Source organism: Labrus bergylta, chromosome 4 (genome assembly GCF_963930695.1).
Source record: "Labrus bergylta chromosome 4, fLabBer1.1, whole genome shotgun sequence".
NCBI classification, from domain to species: Eukaryota; Metazoa; Chordata; class Actinopteri; order Labriformes; family Labridae; genus Labrus; species Labrus bergylta.
In genome coordinates this window covers 5,436,731-5,454,431 of record NC_089198.1, presented here as the reverse complement: position 1 = coordinate 5,454,431, position 17,701 = coordinate 5,436,731, and the positions used below count along the sequence as shown (strand labels likewise).

General features: G+C 44.7%; 1 protein-coding gene across 4 annotated transcripts in view; it reads right to left on the bottom strand.

Moving 5' to 3' along the window:
* LOC110002051 (disco-interacting protein 2 homolog C) overlaps positions 1 to 17,701 on the bottom strand; it is a 148,818-nt gene that overhangs the window by 19,099 nt on the left and 112,018 nt on the right. For 2 of the 4 annotated variants that reach the window (XM_065954442.1, XM_065954444.1), the window contains exons 10-23: positions 16,876 to 16,986; positions 15,331 to 15,454; positions 12,640 to 12,749; positions 11,417 to 11,519; positions 11,251 to 11,315; positions 10,996 to 11,089; positions 9,838 to 9,957; positions 9,631 to 9,745; positions 7,636 to 7,775; positions 7,231 to 7,367; positions 6,944 to 7,152; positions 6,376 to 6,490; positions 4,632 to 4,833; positions 4,380 to 4,489 (exon numbers count right to left, since the gene is read on the bottom strand). In XM_065954442.1, the coding sequence (XP_065810514.1) occupies positions 4,380 to 4,489; positions 4,632 to 4,833; positions 6,376 to 6,490; positions 6,944 to 7,152; positions 7,231 to 7,367; positions 7,636 to 7,775; positions 9,631 to 9,745; positions 9,838 to 9,957; positions 10,996 to 11,089; positions 11,251 to 11,315; positions 11,417 to 11,519; positions 12,640 to 12,749; positions 15,331 to 15,454; positions 16,876 to 16,986 (1,755 nt within the window). The remainder of the gene's footprint in view (positions 1 to 4,379; positions 4,490 to 4,631; positions 4,834 to 6,375; positions 6,491 to 6,943; positions 7,153 to 7,230; positions 7,368 to 7,635; positions 7,776 to 9,630; positions 9,746 to 9,837; positions 9,958 to 10,995; positions 11,090 to 11,250; positions 11,316 to 11,416; positions 11,520 to 12,639; positions 12,750 to 15,330; positions 15,455 to 16,875; positions 16,987 to 17,701) is intronic. The other 2 variants (XM_065954443.1, XM_065954445.1) reach the window with 1 other exon arrangement.

Below are 17,701 nucleotides of genomic sequence, written 5' to 3'. Positions count from 1 at the left end.
GTTTAATTTTTTTTATTTTTTCGATTGTAAAGATAGGACAGTGGACAGAGTCTGAAACGAGGAAGAGAGGGAGAGAGTGGGGAACAACATGCAGGAAAGGAGCGACAAGTCGGACCCCAACCCGGGCTGTCCACCCCAAGGATCACAGCCACCACAAAGGGGGCGCATGAACCAACCACCTGCCAACCAGCGCCCCTTAAAATCTTCAACACAGGATCCTTATCTTTGACATTATTTGATAATTCAGGTCTTAATTCTCTTTTAGCTTGAATATAAAATATTTCAGACATTGCAGAAGATACAACCATTTAAAAAAGTCCAAAAGATGAACCCCCCTCGATGAAAAACATCACGCGGTCAAAGAAAAGTTTGAATCTGAGGAAAGTAAGAGAGCACGTTCAGAAAGAAGTGCTATTGGGTCTTGTTGGAATCGCAATGGATTGTGGGAAGTTTAGTTCCTTCACTCCTGAAAAAACAATGGTGAACACAGTCTTGTACCTTTGTGTTTTTCTCTGTTTTCCAATCCTGTTTTGGATCAAATCAAATTCTCCCCCCCCCCTTTGACCCCCCTTATGGGTGGCTTTGGATGCAGCACATATTTTAGATGAAAAAACAAGTTTTAAAAGTGCGTTTTATACATCGAATCTTATGGTAAATGTATATATTTGAGTTGCTGCACTATGAAGAATGTCAACCAGCAGATGTAGGAAACATTAAACACAGTCGAAGCGGATCCTTACAAGTCCAGACGTTTTAGTAATTTAATCGAGCTGATTTCAATGTTGTGATGTTTTATGCTTTCTTCTAAAAAAAACAAAAAAAACAGCACACCTGAGATTCTCTTTGTGGATCGTGTTGTGGCGTAAGAGGAGCTGTGACCTCGAGTTAAACTTCCAGAGCTCGACAGCAGCCAGAGACGGAACCAACTGAAACCTGCCTCCAGATAAAAACCCTGTTATCTCGACGAGAGAGGAGCGTCATGTCAAATACCAACACAAAGACCCTCTGTGTGTGTGTGTGTGTGTGTGTGTGTGTGTGTGTGTGTGTGTGTGTGTGTGTGTGTCAGATTCCAGGCTGTAGATAAACATCAGGTCTCATTCAGTTGAATATTATCAGTTTGCGGGGGCCCGTGCTGAATCCTCATGTTAATAAAACGACCTCTCTGCAGCTCAGTTGTGTCAGATTTCATTATCAGACGTGACGATCATTTCACTGAAACTGAACTCGTCGACCACCTGGCGGGTAACGAACTGTACGTCTCTTAAATTTCTAAATAAGATGGATAAACCTTTAGAGCAGAATCTAAAAGCCAGATTTTTATTAAAATCACAAAGCTGACATTAGAGGGATCTACTTTGAATCGCTGCTGCTTCGAGCCCCCCGGAGCTCAAATGGAAATATTTGAAGACAAACCTTTCTGCTTTCTGCTGCCGGGCCGAACCCCCCCCCCCCCCTTCACTGTTTCCCTACAAACAATACAACAATGGTGGATAATTATTTGGACCTTCTACATTTCAGGGATTTCTACTTTTCATCAAAATTTCCACAAGGAGGTTTTTTTAAGATGGTCATCAAACCTACTAAAAATGTTCCTGACTCATCATCATCAATACGACTAACTATCTCTATATAATCTCTTTTAAAGGAAGAATGGTCAACTTTTTTATCCAGTAGATGTCGCCCTCGAGCTCCAGCATGAAACCAAAACAAACTGCTGTTTGGCCACGCCTCCTCCATCCTGAAGCCTCCGCTCTCCTCCAGAGACACACCTCCAAAAACCATTGGTTAGCTCGTAGCTTCACATCGCACAGACGTTGACACAGAATGAGCTATGAGTCACAGGTAAGGTTGGTCACTTTAAACTTTATCAACTCGCTCGGTCTCACTTTAAAGACATTCAGACTAAACTGTCAGAAGTGTCCACAAATCGTCTCCATGACGACGTTCAGACGAGATTGAACAGCTTCTTCTGTACGCTAAAAAGTACAATTCTTACATTCAGTTTACAAGATTTTAATTTGAAAAACCTGACAGCTGTTGCTGCTTTCTGTTTGTATGTGAAGCCAGCTCAATGGAATATAATGCCTCACACATAACAACAACAACAACAACAACATTAATAGTTATGATGTAAAAATATCGATACATATGTTTAAGAATCTGAAAAAAAGTGGATCTTGCATCTCTTATTACTCCCCTGTTGATGTCTGTAGTCAAACTCTGGACTGCACCACCTCTGTGTTTGAGTCAGACTCAGTGTTTTGCAGCACAGAGCTCAGTCGACCTTTGCTGGCTAAATAAATATAATCACAAGAGGAATCTGAGAAGGCACTCGAGCTAAATCACATTTCACAGAATCACACAAACACAAAAAGAAAAAAACCGCAGCACCGACACTCTGAAGAGTAAGAGGAGCTCATCCACACAGAGGGCTGGGTTTTCAGACAGGATGGACATGGAGAGGAGGAGGAGGAGGAAGAGGAGGAGGAGGTACCTCAGAGATGTGAAGGCATGCTGTGATGGATGAATGATGAGTAAGTTCATGGACATATTGTCAGCGAGACGCAGCAGCAGCAGGAGGAGGAGCAACAACCATGAGAACATTTAAGAATAAAAGCTGCACAACCCGATGATCATCCAGCAGCAGACGCCGACGCAAATATCAACTGAACAGCAAGAATTTACTTTAAAGTCGAGACATTATTTCAAGAATTATTATCATATCCTTTTGACCCAGATCTCGCCTGCCAGAAAAATTCAACCAAATTCTCTCCTAAAGTAAAAACTAAAGTCCGAGCCTCTGCTTCATCTGCTGAGAAAAGTTGCCAAAAAACGAGATAACACGTCTCTCTGCATAAATGTTTCCTTCTTTTTGGTGACATCGGACCGTAAAAACCAGACGAGCAGCATGTTACGCGAGCAGCTGGTGACAGACTGCTGCAGCCTCACTGTGTGTGCTGTCCTGTCTCTTCTGGTTAGAGTCTGCAGAGTGTGTTACTGATCACATTTCACATTTTCAGCTCCAAGACGAGAGAAGAATCAGGTGCGTCAGTTTCACACACCGCATGTTCCTCTCCATCGTCTGTTGTTGTGTCTCCACTTTCATTACTTTCTGTTTTCTTCTCCTCTTCTCTGTGTTTTTATTTCATTTCTCATTTTCTCCATCTTCACGCCTATATTTTTTATTTTTTATATTTGGATGATTTTGTTTGCAACACCAGCTCTTTCTGTTTTATTCTCTTCTGTTTGCAGGAATATGACCTGAGCAGAGCTGTCACAGCACACAAACACAATCACCTTCTTCCCACACTTACATAACCATCACCAGTCGGCATGAGACTTTATTTAAAGCTAAATCAGCTTCATTTTTATGTCTATACTGAACACGTTAAAAGAGAAGACCAATATCCATCTGAAATTCCTTTAAATGTAAATTTAGCTTAATTAGAAGCAACACTGGAAAAAACTAACAAATTCACTGGTACAATGAAAGCTGTAATAAATTAATGTATTTAAAAGTCCAATCAGTGAGATATCTACTGACTGAAATGATAAAGTGACCTTCCTATCTGATCAGACATGAAGGAAACATGCTATGTTGAAGTGCTGGCTTCTCTGACAACAATGCAGCAGTCAGTATGTCCTCCTTCTAACTTTAGATTCTGCTCCTGAATGCTCTGGATTTGTTTGGACCAGAGAAGGTAGGAGGTTTTAAGGCGACCCCCCACACGGCCGTTTAGGACGCCCCTCGGTTCACCAGATATGAGAGCAGTTATCAGGTCAACAGGTGTTGCAGCGATGGAAGCGGGTCAAGAGAAGTGGTTCAGATAGAAGTGATTGTACCCGACCTAAAAAGCCTCTGCATGTTTCTAATAAGCTCCACGAGCAGAAACGTGCTCAAACTAGGATCAATATTGGAGATGCTTTTGAAAAATGGAGAGAGGTTAGAACACAGAAAGGTTTACAGACCCATGCAGAGCTGGATAAACACTGAAGCTTCAGAGTCCACCACATGGTGACCTGAGTGAGCATCCACTCTAGAGAGGAGGGGGAGACAGCTCTCTGCAATGTTTAGAATTCAGACTGCAGAACCGATTTTAAACACTAGGTGTCAGAGTTACATACTGCTCCTTTAAAGTAAATTAAAGGGTAAACTGACAGGAAATGATCCAAACAAATGGAACAAAGATGAGGAGTATGACTGTGATTAAAATGAAAATGACAAATGGATTCAAAGACACATGACAAGAAAAAGTGTGTGTGTGTGTGTGTGTGTGTGTGTGTGTGTGTGTGTGTGTGTGTGTGTGTGTGTGTGTGTGTGTGTGTGTGTGTGTGATGAAGACTATGGTGAAAACCAGCAGCCCCGCTCTCACACACACCTTCCTTGCCTGGTCATTGTCTTCAATCTGACCCAGATCTCTGCCGCTGGCCTGAGCGATCCTCTTCCCCGACACCAGGTTCCCGACCATCACCGACGCAGGACCGATCTCTGAGGGAGACGAGGAAGAGAAGACGAAGGTTTTATACACATGTAATGGGACTGTGCAGTAAAACTGAATCCTCTTAGCTCCCGCTGCAGTCAGCGTGTAGCCGACTTAACAACAACTCGTTCGTTTACGCTCTCTACCCACCTGGCTGTTTCTGCCGCGGTTTGGGCAGGTTGGTGACGCAGGTGTGCGGACACATGAGCACGTTGCAGGGGTGCAGCGACCCCTCCAGGAACAGCTGCTTGGTCTCTGACAGGTGGATGCCACCCAGGGGAGTCTTAGGCAGAGTGTTGGAGGGCACGAGGGCCAGGCAGTACACCCCCACCTGATGGATACCATCTATAGCCTGGAACGTTCAAAATGTGACAGAAAAACACTGTTAGAGACAAAACAAACGGCATCTTCAAGCGTTAGGAGACAAAGAAAGGTGTTTCAGTTTTATAAATATAATCATTCTTATGAGCAGAGTATAAAGGCTTTTTGGACAGGTTCAGCAGGATTACAAAAAGGTCCCTCATTGGCAGGGGCGTGTCCAGAGGGGTTGGCCATGGGCCCCCCTTGAAATCTTATTGGCCACCCAAAATCCTCAACTACGATTTGTTATTTGCCTTGCCAGAAGTGGGACGTATGTTGAAATCCAAACTAGGATCAATATTGGAGATGCTTTTGAAAAATGGAGAGAGGTTAGAACACAGAAAGGTTTACAGACCCATGCAGAGCTGGATAAACACTGAAGCTTCAGAGTCCACCACATGGTGACCTGAGTGAGGGGGGGGAGACAGCTCTCTGCAATGTTTAGAATTTGGACTGCAGTACCCATTTTAAACACTAGGGGTCAGAGTTAGAAAACACTTGCCAGAAGTGGGACATATGTTGAAATCCACCATTCAGGCAGCTCATAGTTTTCAGTGTGCGGATTTAAATTGTGACTTTGGACTTATGTATCATTTTAGGAGATGTTGGTGATGTTGCAATTATCTTTTTGTTACTTAAACATTGAAAGTGATTGGTGGAGACAGATTAGGTAAATAAATGCTTTTTATTCATATTTGTGAACACAAACTTCAGGCCACCCCTGCACAGGTCAGTTCCCCAGCCCAGTAAGTCTGGACACGCCCCCCTGCTCATTTGGGATTTATGCGTGTTGTGATTTAATTTTCGGAAAGTATCAGAGTAAATACAATTAAATAACTGTAATGATATCTTAATATCTTTCTGGAATGAGAGCTATAACGATATCAAAAGTCTCCACTACAACACAACAAACCGTTTCAATGAGAGGAAACATTCCGACTCATTCTTAATGCTAAACAGCAGCACAGCCGTTTTCTCAGCCCCTGTCGTCTAATGTTACATCACATCCAGTCATCCAGATGAACGATGAGTGTGTCTCTGACCATGAAGAGCTCGGTGGAAAAATGTGAGATGCTGAAGGAATAGAGAGATCTGGGGTTTTATTGCAGTCGTAAAAATGCAGACGGCTTTTATAGTTTGACCGCAGTCTCCATGCGGGCTCAGAGAGAGATGAGGAGCCGGAGCTACCACTGAGATTTGTATCTGCACCATATGAACGTACAGTACATTATCATATCTGTGTGTGTGTGTGTGTTAGAGAGAGAGAAAGCAAGATAACGAGAGTCTGACAGATTCTAAGAGACAGAAATGTGATGTCCAAAGAGTGTGTGTCCTGTGTGAATATTGTAATCCATTGCAGCCTCACCTGTCTCAGCAGGAAACCTGAATAAAAATCAGGAGCTTACCTGTGGATCTATCAACTTCTTAAAAATATCAACATATTCCCCGATCACTTCCCCGAGAGAAAACGAGGTTTCTTGAGAAAACAAAGTGGACACTGAGACAGAGCGGCCATGTTTGAAAAGTGTTTCACCTGCAGGACTCGGCTCATCCACTGGAAGCTGTCCTCCTCGGTGGAGTCGGGCCGCTGCTCCGCCACGACCACCATCCTCTCGTCGTGAAGAACCGTGATGGAGAACACGGCAATCCTGGAGACACGGACACACGGACTCAGTGGCGATTCTAGAGTCTGATGGGGGCCCTGGGCAAAATTTAATTTTGGGGGCAATGAGAGTGAATGCTGCCAGGTGGGGCCCCCATAGGGAGGTTTCCTACTGTCATTGCAAAAGTTGCGCATTTTGGGTTTGCTGCTGTGGTTTTAAAGTTTGACAGCCCTCTGGGGCCCCCCTACTGGTCTGGGGCCCCATGCTGCCTTGCCTGTTGTCAAGCAACGCCCCTGGCAGTGGCGATTCTAGAGTCTGATGGGGGCCCTGGGCAAAAGTTAATTCGGGGGCAATGAGAGCGAATGCTGCCAGGTGGGGCCCCCATAGGGAGGTTTCCTATGGTCATTGCAAAATTTGCACATTTTGGGTTTGCTGCTGTGGTTCAAAGTTTGACAGCCCTCTGGGGCCCCCTGACACAGACGGGTCAACAACACTAACCTTCCCCTGTACACAAACTTCATCGGCTCCACAGCGAGCGCCGTAGCCACGATGTCGTCAGCGTTGTGCTGACGCGTCCCGACCACCATCAGACCATCCATCTTCCCGGCCACAAAGATCAGACCCGCAGGCCCGATGAAGCCCAGCAGGCCGGTCCTGGTGAAGGGGAACTCACTGATGGGAGCCCCGTTGTTTGACGTGGGGAAGACCTAAAGGTGTGTTCAGAGACAAAGTAAGAAAACTGTTTTTAAGTGGAGACCAGGAGAAAATAAACCAAACACACTTACCTCGAACGTGTTCTTGGTCATGCCGGCTAAACCGTAGTAAGAGGTTCCCGTGGCAACGGTACAAACGCACAACTCTCCAATCTCGTCAGTTTTGCAGAGCTGAGGAACACCTTCAGGCCTCACCACACACATCAAACCTGCAGACAGATTTGCATTTTGGCAGAGTGAAGGAGTTTGCTTACAAATCTTAATAATCAAAAGCAAGATGCACAGAAGGACAAAAACATAGGATAGAGGATTTGTCAGAAGAATTTAAGGAGCGAACGCTGATTCACAAACATTTGACTCAAGACCATTTGGGCGGGATTTGTATTCAAAAGCAGTCAAACTGATCTTAAATTGAATTTTAAAAAAGTTAAAGGTTTATTTAAGGTTCAGTATGAACACCTGGACCACTCGACTCACCTCCGGGCATGACGGAGCCGACATCCTGCAGCGTTAGGACTGATAGCTTCTCCTCTGAGTCCACCCGGATCACGCCGTGACTCAGACCCTGCATGGACAAGACGCCGCGACCGGGAGGGGTGCTGCCCTCCTCCAAGGGCCTGTAGGAGGAGCAGCAGAGACAGCCAATCAGATTTCATGGAGGCTGATGAAGTGCTGTGTGCTCTAATAATCGTCATAATAAATTCAAAGAATGAGGGAAGTTCTGGGATATTTTTAAAAAAGTACAGGAAGGTTTCATTCAGTGAGAAGTGGTTTAGTAATAGACGAGGATGTTTGCTGGAATTATTGGAAAGCAAAGAAATGTTTGCAGATTTTTGTGTTAAATAAAGATCCCATCTTCTCCTCATGTTCAGATTTCATGTCATCGGTCTGTGAAACCTGTTGAGGACATTTAAATGATTTTCGGCTCAAAAACCTCCTTATTCATCTGATACTGGAGTCAGTAAAAACTCTCATTTCAGCCTCTGCCTGGAGCATCTTGTTTCAGCAGCTGTTTCTTTAAGGCCCCCCTCCCCATGTGCCCACTCTCTTCTGATTGGCCAGCTCTCTGGAATCCTTCTGAGGGGGCAGAACGCTGCAGGGCTGCCAGGGGAGGGGCTACTCTCCAGTACTGGGAGAAGAGAGCCTATGTGAGAGGTTTCAGTGGCTTAGAGAGGCTTGAAGCCGTCTGGTGAAGTTCTTGATTTTCATATCGGGGAACTATTGCCCGTTTAGCGCCCTCTGCAGACTCATGCTGGGATTACTCCAACACACGTTTACCTCATGATCTGAAACCTTTGCCCATGTTTAATTTAAACATCCAGCATTGTACCACTATAAGTGAGTTTTAAGATGAGGATCAGCTTAATAAGTCAACTTTACACAAACGTTCAGAAAGTGAGAGAAGTTTGAAATTACAACATTTTCCCTGTGTTTGATCCAACGTTACTTTGTGAAATGTTCATTTATCTGCCAAATATATTTCAATAAATCATCATCAGAGTATTTCTTAAATCTAACTAACAGTTTTTTCTCTTCCTGTAAAAGGTTTGAAACGTCTGAGGACTCGTCCTGCACTCAGGGGCGTGTACTCATTTTTCAACCATTTACAAAGCTTTGTCGAAGCTAACGATCCAATCAAATTCATCCCAACGTTATGTCCCGCCTTCTGTCTTGTGACTGGTCTGACTCTTTTCAGTAGGAAATGAAAAAGTTCTGTTTCAGGAAGAACAATTTGCTTCCTGCTCTCGGAGTCGAGAGCAGGAAGTCTAAAAACAAAGGAGACCACTTTTGGAAGTGCAAGGGCGATTCTTAAACTTTTTAAAAAGGTGATACCATGTAAAGAAAGAGAAAAAAACACAGTGTATTTGGAAAGTCAGGACAATGTGGGAGATGTGAGGGCCTCAGTTTTACACCAGGGTGTGAAGGTGGTTTCTATCTGTGACTTTTATGAGACCTAAAGCAGCTCCTCTGAAAATAAAGGGAGTTCATTACTGACACACCCGCTGAGGCAAAGTGCTCACAGGCACACACACACAGAAAGGCTTTTACGGTGTCTTAATGAAAAGCAGGGCGCTTAAATCACAGCTGAAACCTGCTTCGACTGTAATGCATGTTTAAAGTTTTTTTTACTTAGGTCGTTATTTTTATCGTCTTTTAAAGCCCCGCCTCTTATTAAAGACATTTTAACTTCTGACTTTTCAGTTTTGTGTTTTTGGAACCGCTTCCAAAAGCGGTTTCCATCGTTTCAAAACGTGCTTTGGGGACAGATATCAGGAGAACGTTTTGTGACTGAGTGGTTAATTTCAGGGGCAATGAGAGTGAGTGCTGTCAGATGGGGCCCCCTTAGGGAGGTTTCCGACTGTCACTGCAAAATTTGCACATTTTGGGATGAGCAGCAGCGCCCCTGGATATGTGTTTGTTTTTGCCTGTATGTGTGTGTAAGTGTGTTTGTGTGTGTGTGTTTGTGTGTACCTCCTGATTGCTACAGTCAGAGCCTCGGGGGAGCTGGCACAGGGACAAATGACCTCGGGCTTCAAACCTTTGGACTGGAAGACGTTGAGGAAGGCGTCGCAGGAGGAGATCGACCCTGAGAGACAACATGTAAAAAGTCAGAAGGTTGTTTTGGACGTCAAGAAGCAACTTCAATCGCTCATCAATCTGAAACTTGAGAGTTCTTACAGGGATTTGATCCATCAGCCACCACCAGCATGCGCAGGGAGCCGAGGTTGATGTCTCGCTGGTCCCGATGGGCCACCAGAGCCCAGTGCATGTCCCGAGACTTCACACACGCCACCTTAGCTGGACACAGAAACACACACCAGCATCACAGGTTAGAACTTTGATCAAGAGCATCTTAGGTGCCCTGCTTTGGTCTTGATCCCTAAATATCTTGGTCTTGTCTTGGTCTAGATCCCTAAATGTCTTGGTCTTGACTCAGTCTTGATCCCTAAATGTCTTGGTCTTGTCTTGGTCTAGATCCCTAAATGTCTTGGTCTTGACTCAGTCTTGATCCCTAAATGTCTTGGTCTTGTCTTGGTCTAGATCCCTAAATGTCTTGGTCTTGACTCAGTCTTGATCCCTAAATGTCTTGGTCTTGTCTTGGTCTTGATCCCTAAATGTCTTGGTCTTGACTCAGTCTTGATCCCTAAATGTCTTGGTCTTGTCTCGGTCTTGATCCCTAAATGTCTTGGTCTTGTCTCGGTCTTGATCCCTAAATGTCTTGGTCTTGTCTCGGTCTAGATCCCTAAATGTCTTGGTCTTGTCTCGGTCTTGATCCCTAAATGTCTTGGTCTTGTCTCGGTCTTGATCCCTAAATGTCTTGGTCTTGTCTCGGTCTAGATCCCTAAATGTCTTGGTCTTGTCTTGGTCTTGATCCCTAAATGTCTTGGTCTTGTCTTGGTCTTGATCCCTAAATGTCTTAGTCTTGTCTTGGTCTAGATCCCTAAATGACTCGGTCTTGATCCCTAAATGTCTTGGTCTTGTCTCGGTCTTGATCCCTAAATGTCTTGGTCTTGTCTCGGTCTAGATCCCTAAATGTCTTGGTCTTGGTCTTGGTCTTGTCTTGGTCTAGATCCCTAAATGTCTTGGTCTAGTCTCGGTCTTGATCCCTAAATGTCTTGGTCTTGTCTCGGTCTAGATCCCTAAATGTCTTGGTCTTGGTCTTGGTCTTGTCTTGGTCTAGATCCCTAAATGTCTTGGTCTTGTCTCGGTCTCGGAGCAGTCTGTTCTCAGGCAGGTCGTGGTCTCGTTGTGGTCTTGACTAAAACACTATGTTGTCAGATTTTTAAAATAACAATCAGATCCTGGTTAGTAGTAGAAACCAGCTGACTGGTTTACCTTTGTACTGGCAGACTTTTTGGATCCAGGACAGAGGGTTGACCTTCATGAGGGCGTAGGGGATACTGATGACGTGCATCATGTTCATCACACTCTGACAGAGACACACACACAATGTTTTTTAATGTTTGCGTCATCTGAAAAGTACTTACAGAAGAACATCCATTTTGCATCAAGATGTGAATTAAAATTTTTTAATTAAATAAAAGTTAACTGTTCTTCCTTCATTCATAATTTGAAACGTTTGTGTCTTACTGTCAGGACGGCGTGCCACAGCCCCACTTCCTTCTTGAAGTCTAATACATTCACCACGGTCTCCGCTGAACGAGGACAGAGGAACACAAACATCACATTACTGTATATGTAAAGTTTAATGAGTGTAAAATGTGTGTGTGTGTGTGTGTGTGTGTGTGTGTGTTACCTTCAGTGTAGGAGCAGGACTGTGTGAGCGCCTGGCAGTGTGTGAGCATGGCTATCCTCATCACCGTCACGCCGAGGACGCTGCCGTCCTTACACGTCTTATACTGCACACACAGAAGAAGAGGGAGTCGACTTAATGCTGAGTCTACTTTGTGGTGTTTGGGAGGATTCAAACAAAGACGTGAATCCAACAGAGGGAGCGCTTAAGTGTACTAAAAAAGTAAGGTTAGCAAAAACACCGATAAAATATTAAAAAACGAATACGACAGGGACGGAGCTACTGGATAGGCGGCCACTCGCGTCGGCGCCAGAAGTCGGCTAGAATCAGATGTAGAGAAACAAAAAGTGTCATAACTGAGCTCAGCCGTCATCACGTCTTTGTACATTCATATTGATTCTGTGAGGGCGTGATATTGGTGGTACAGTCTGTGAATTCACACTGTGAATTCAGCGCTGTGCTCCCTCACTCCTCTGTAACGCCTCTGTTTCTACCTCTGAAGACGGTACAGAGGAGGGATCACTTCACCTCCCTATGCAACATTCAGACTGAAGGTGAAACGGCGGTCTGAACGGCACTAAGGATCGATGTATACAAGGTTCTTCTTCTTAAAAACCAAAATGGTGTCTGAGTGCTGTGAGGTGGAGCATCAACGTGATCCCTTCCAAAAATAACATATCGTCTTTGTCAAAACGATGAATCCTCGGTTTTTAATCAAAACGCAATCTGTGCTGCTATTAAGTCGTGAATCGTGTGGAGATTTTATCCTGGAACGATAAGAAGTTACTGATGCTGAGAAATATGAAAAGACTTCATCTCTTTGAGTGGTTTAAATCCGCCCCGACAGTCTGAGACGCGGCCTGACGATCGTTTTTCAATCTACCCCTCGTCTTCCATTATTTTTTCCTTTTGGCCTTTTTTCAATCCCCCGGTGCAATCAAGGAGACATTTCACCTCGCTGCCGGTGCAATTACTTCCCCCCGCGGCTTTAAGGGGAAGTCAGGTAAATTCTAAATGAAGCAGAGCTGATGATGAGCATTGACCGGGCGGCCGCGCAGAGAAACAAAGAAACATCCACTCTGCGGTGATTTGAATCTGAAAGACATGCAGCACCATCGATTTCCATTCAAGTAACGAGCGCGACTACACCGAGTGGGAATGTTTCAGAGTCCCAGAGTAGACATGCATCAGTGTTATGTGTGTGTGTGTGTGTGTGTGTGTGTTACCTCGATGTAGGCCGTGTCCTGGTTGGCGTCCTTGATATTTGGAAACCAGTCTCGGGGAGGTTTGGAGAGGTGTTTGGACTCGGTGACGATCCACAGCAACTTGGGCCAGCCTGGACACACACACACACACACACACACACACACACACACACACACACACACACACACACACACACACACACACACACACACACACACACACACACACACACACACACACACACACACACACACACACACACACACACACACACACACACACACACACACACACACACACACACACACACACACACACACACACACACACACGTAAATCAGTTGTTATGAAAGATACAACAGAAAACTCAAAGTTCTTTTTCGATTCCCTGATTTTTTTTACATTTTCAAAATCCAAAACAAAAAACATTTACAGGTTGATGTTATCTCCCTAACCCCCCAAAAAAATAATTATTTTTTTTATTCTAATTTCACCTGGATTGGGACAGGAACAAATACTGACTCACATTCGACTTGGCCTGCATCCATTCCAGCTTTATGTGGGAGCTGAACTTCTAATTTTACAAAACAAAGTAGAAGGAAACTCCTGCGCTTCACGAGCATGATGACACACATTACTGCTGCTGTCTGAAACACACCTGGGTACGCCCAAACTTTCCAAACAAGAGATTCTCTTGCCGATGTCCCGGTAGGTCGTTAAACTAGAGCTCAGGAAAGTGAGACACCGTTTGTTGTGATCTGAGCTATCCTCCTATTGGACGAGCAGAGGTAACGTCAGGGAGCGCTGCGCTCAAGTTTTAACTTCTGTGCGCTCAACTCGGCAGCGAGGCAATACGCTCTTACCCTGAGCAACACAATAAACAATGAATTGGATCGACATCTGCACGCAGCGCCCACCGCGTCCTATCTGACAGACCCCTTTCCAGCTGTTAAAGACCCTTTAATTGCTGCAGGATGAAGCAAACTTGAGAGGTAATTCAGAGACTTTTTGCACATTTTTTACGTCGCCATTAAGCCCCTGAAATGTTTGAAACAGTGGCAAGATTTGATTTCTAAACGGTTCCTGATCTCACAGATGAGCAGTGGCAATTTGATCTGTTGGGGCCCTCGGCAAATGTCAATTGGAGGGCCCTCTAACCAACAATCAGCAGGGCAACGAGAAAGAGTGATGTCAGACGGGGACACTTAGGGAGGTTTCCCACCGCCATTGCAAAATTTGCACATTTTTAGGCCGCTGCTTTGGGGCCCCCTACTGGTCCGGGGCCCCAAAGCAGGTGCTTCCCTTTGCCTGTTGACGAGCAGCGCCTCCGCAGATGAGACAGCACTGCATGCGTTGAGCTCCATTGTTAAAGAGAGATGTATTAATATCTACGAGAAGGACACGCTGCTCTCTGCTGAGTGGATGTTAAATCCTGTTCCCGTCTGAGCAGCGAGGCAGAAGACCGAATCAGCAGCGTGGACGAGACGAGTTTAAAGCCTGCTGATCAATAAGAGGAGCACTTCACCTTAATGAGACACGCACGCACGCACGCACGCACGCACGCACGCACGCACGCACGCACTGGCAGGCCCATATTGAGTGAGGTGCAGTAAATCTGGCGGCATCATGTTGCTATTTATACATCCATTACTGAAAAGCAAACGGTGGTTATTCATCACTCGCCGGTTCTCTCTCTCTCTCTCTCTGTTCAGCGTTAATGTCTCTCGACCCCCTCATTCATCATGTGTCTCCTTCCATCCGCTCTCTCGCTCTCTCCTCCGTCTTGTCAGCCGCTTCCCCATCGATTTACAAATTCTGCCTCACTGACTTTATCCTCTCTCACTTTCTGTTCCTCCACTCTCTCTCCCTCTGTGTCTCTCTATCATCCTGTCATCCATTACTCGGGGAGCTGTCTGTCTCCATCAGTCTGTCAGCTCATCACCAGTGTGTGTGTGTGTGTGTGTGTGTGTGTGTGTGTAGTTAAATGCTCACTGTATGTGTTTACAGTGTTGTAATTTTGTGTGCCTGAATAAAATCATTTCATAAATTTTAGGGCTGAAAAACAGTTAAAAATCTGATTAATTACTAAATTTCATCAGTTAATCATGGATGACCCTGTGCTGCGTTTTCCCCAGACACTAACATCAACAGATGTCTGTTTCCTGACTGGCCGACTGACTGACTATGACCGATGTGTTTTTAATTCGAGCTAAGCTGTAAAATGAAGAAATCGTCGGCCTAGAAAAGAGATGCATAACATCCATGATGAAAACGTCCCAGAGAAATAACTAGAGCACGCCAACCAAGAAACTGAAACGACCGAATAAAAAAACACTTTCTCCCAAAGTGGAACAGATGATCTGACTGCTCAGTGTTACATCTGAGGAAAAATCTTCTTCCGTTTTTATTTAATGAACGAGACGATTCTCTTGGAAATACGAGAAACGTTGAATGAAACCATCAAAATCTTCTCTGTTTTTTTGAATTCACAAAATAGTGAAGTTTTAAATTCAGAGAAACAGAGCAAGTTGTTATTTCAGGAAATAAATATTTTCACAGGTGAATGAAAAACGTTTCCACAGCGGTTTGAACTGTTTTTTGTTGCATTTCTTCCCACACTTAATATCGAGTCTTTCTGTGAATCACTTCCTGTTTGTGAGTTTGTGCCTCTGTGTGAGGGGATAACATGTCAGTGTGTAGTTCAGTGAGACCTTTGAACTGTGGGATCTCTCCAGTGGGACTCTTGGGTAACCCTTTATGGCAGGCGTCGCTGGTCAGAGCCGCCGTCACTCCACAGCTCCCCAACAGGAAGCCGATCTGCTGACTGCCTGCGTCCTGGAGGGAGACACAGAGAATCATCATCTGACTGTGAAACACATAAATATCTGCTTCTTGTTCCCGATCACCCCCCTTTGCTCTCCGACCTCTGCTGACTGTGACACACACACTTCGGCCCCTCCTGATTGGACAGTTACGGCTCTCTGCGGCCATGACTCAAACATGACTCTGTGTTTTCTTCACAGACGTTTGGCTCTGATTAACTCTCAGCAGTGTCCTCTGTGCTGCACTGTGACTCACCGCGGCCCCCTTTCTAATGACTCATGTGTTTAACACAATCCCCCCCTAACCCCCCGGCGGAGAATCGGGACCATCGACTGGTGTGAATTAACGCTGTTAGACTGTGCTAAGTGTCTTTTTCTCTCTCCCTAATGCTGCCTGACGTGAAGAAAAGAAGAAACGGCCTGAGGACAAACAAACAACAGAGAGCAGCCGAACGGTTTCTCTCTTTCTCTGTCTGCATGAATAAAACGACTAAAAGATTTCTTCTTCATTTTGTGGTACCTGGACTTGAGCTTTTCTAGTTTTCTGACTACTCAAAGTGTTTTTACACCGCAGGTCACACCTACACACTCACACACTGATGGTAGAGGCTGCTGGGTAAAATTCATACTCTTGGGGTTAAGGACATGTGGCTGCAGGAGCTGGGGATCGAACCCCCGACCCTTCCGTAAACAACCGACTCTATCACTGAGCCACTGCCGCCCCATTGTAATAAATAACAGACATTATGTAATGTCAGAGGTCAGAGGTCAGAGGTCTATAAATGCGACAGCTCTCACACTCAGTGTAACAAACATGAACTGAAATTACATTCTTCATCACCGTGGAAACGCCATTAAACACGTGCAATTATCAATTATTAACAACCACATGACTGGGCTTTAAACATTCCCATGAGCCTTTGCTCTACACACTGTTCATTTGGGGTCACTGCAACATATAAATAAATATATCTTGATTTTACAGTTTGACCCATGTCCCGTCTGTTAACATGGAGGAGGCGGAGCTTATGACCTATACCGCAGCCAGTCAGTGTTTTGGCCTCACTTTTTTTAAGGCTGTCTTGACGTCCATCTTTGTATACACTTTGTGGTTTGAACACAATAAAGACAACAAAGACCAAAACTGGAAAAGTTAGTGTTAGAGGAAAAAAACATTTTTATTGACACATTTTTCTGCTTCTTTCTCTCAGTTTCCTGTTTGACTGGCTTTCTAATTTTCTCTGTTGATACTTTATACACATGCAGGTGTTTTTTCATGCATGTCTGCTTGTTATGGAAGAGAGTTATACAACTTCTGGGACTTTGCAACTTAAATGAATGTACTTTTCTTATCCACAGAGCAAGGTGCAGAATATGAGAGAAACCGTCTCAGTAAGATCATATGCTCTGTGTGTGTGCGTCATGAAAGCTTACCTTCCTGGTCAGCGGCACCTCTATCGGCACGGGGACGACCTCGGCCAGCAGACAGCCGTAAAACGCCGTCATGAAGGCAGCAGGGTCGTTGTTCGGGAAAACCAGCGCCACCTGCGGGGCAGAACGAGACAGGATTGCTGCGTTAGAGGGGTGAGCTAAGAAAAATATGACGCAAGAAATCCCCGGATGTGTCTCTTTAAATCTGAACAATCTGGGCAACAAATTCTGCCAGATAATAGAAAATGTCCAGACGTGGAGGTGTTACGTTTTAGAGAACAACAAAGCTGATAAATCTGCTCCATGTCTCTATTTCCCTTCCTAAATCTTTCTGCTGAGTTGTTTTGACTACTTTTCTTTTGCTGCCCATCAGACATCCAAATGTTTCCCTCCCCCTCTCTGCCATCACTGTCCATTATCTGTCCCTCTCTAGGCTGAGAGAGGTTTTTATTTATACCCTTCAGCATCGTGCTCTCTGTTTCAGCTCATTTCACTTCAGCTCAAACTTCCACTGTCACACTGAGGCAACATTTAGCTGTTATATAATACAACAAAGATGACATCTGTAAAGAAAAGACGATAAACTACAACAGTGTAGTGAAAATGTTTAGCAACATGCAGCATATGGGACGCTGGTAGCCTCACACGCCCCGTGTACAGAGGCTATAGACCTCTGAGCAGCACCTGTGTGTCCGATCAGACATACAGCTGTTTGATTTGCGCTTCCTGCTTGTGTTGTTCGTACTCTCTGATGTTCCTCCTTTTGGATAAACGCGACTGCTGAATGAAATGTAGAATTAATCTTTATGGTAAGGAGTAATATATTTTC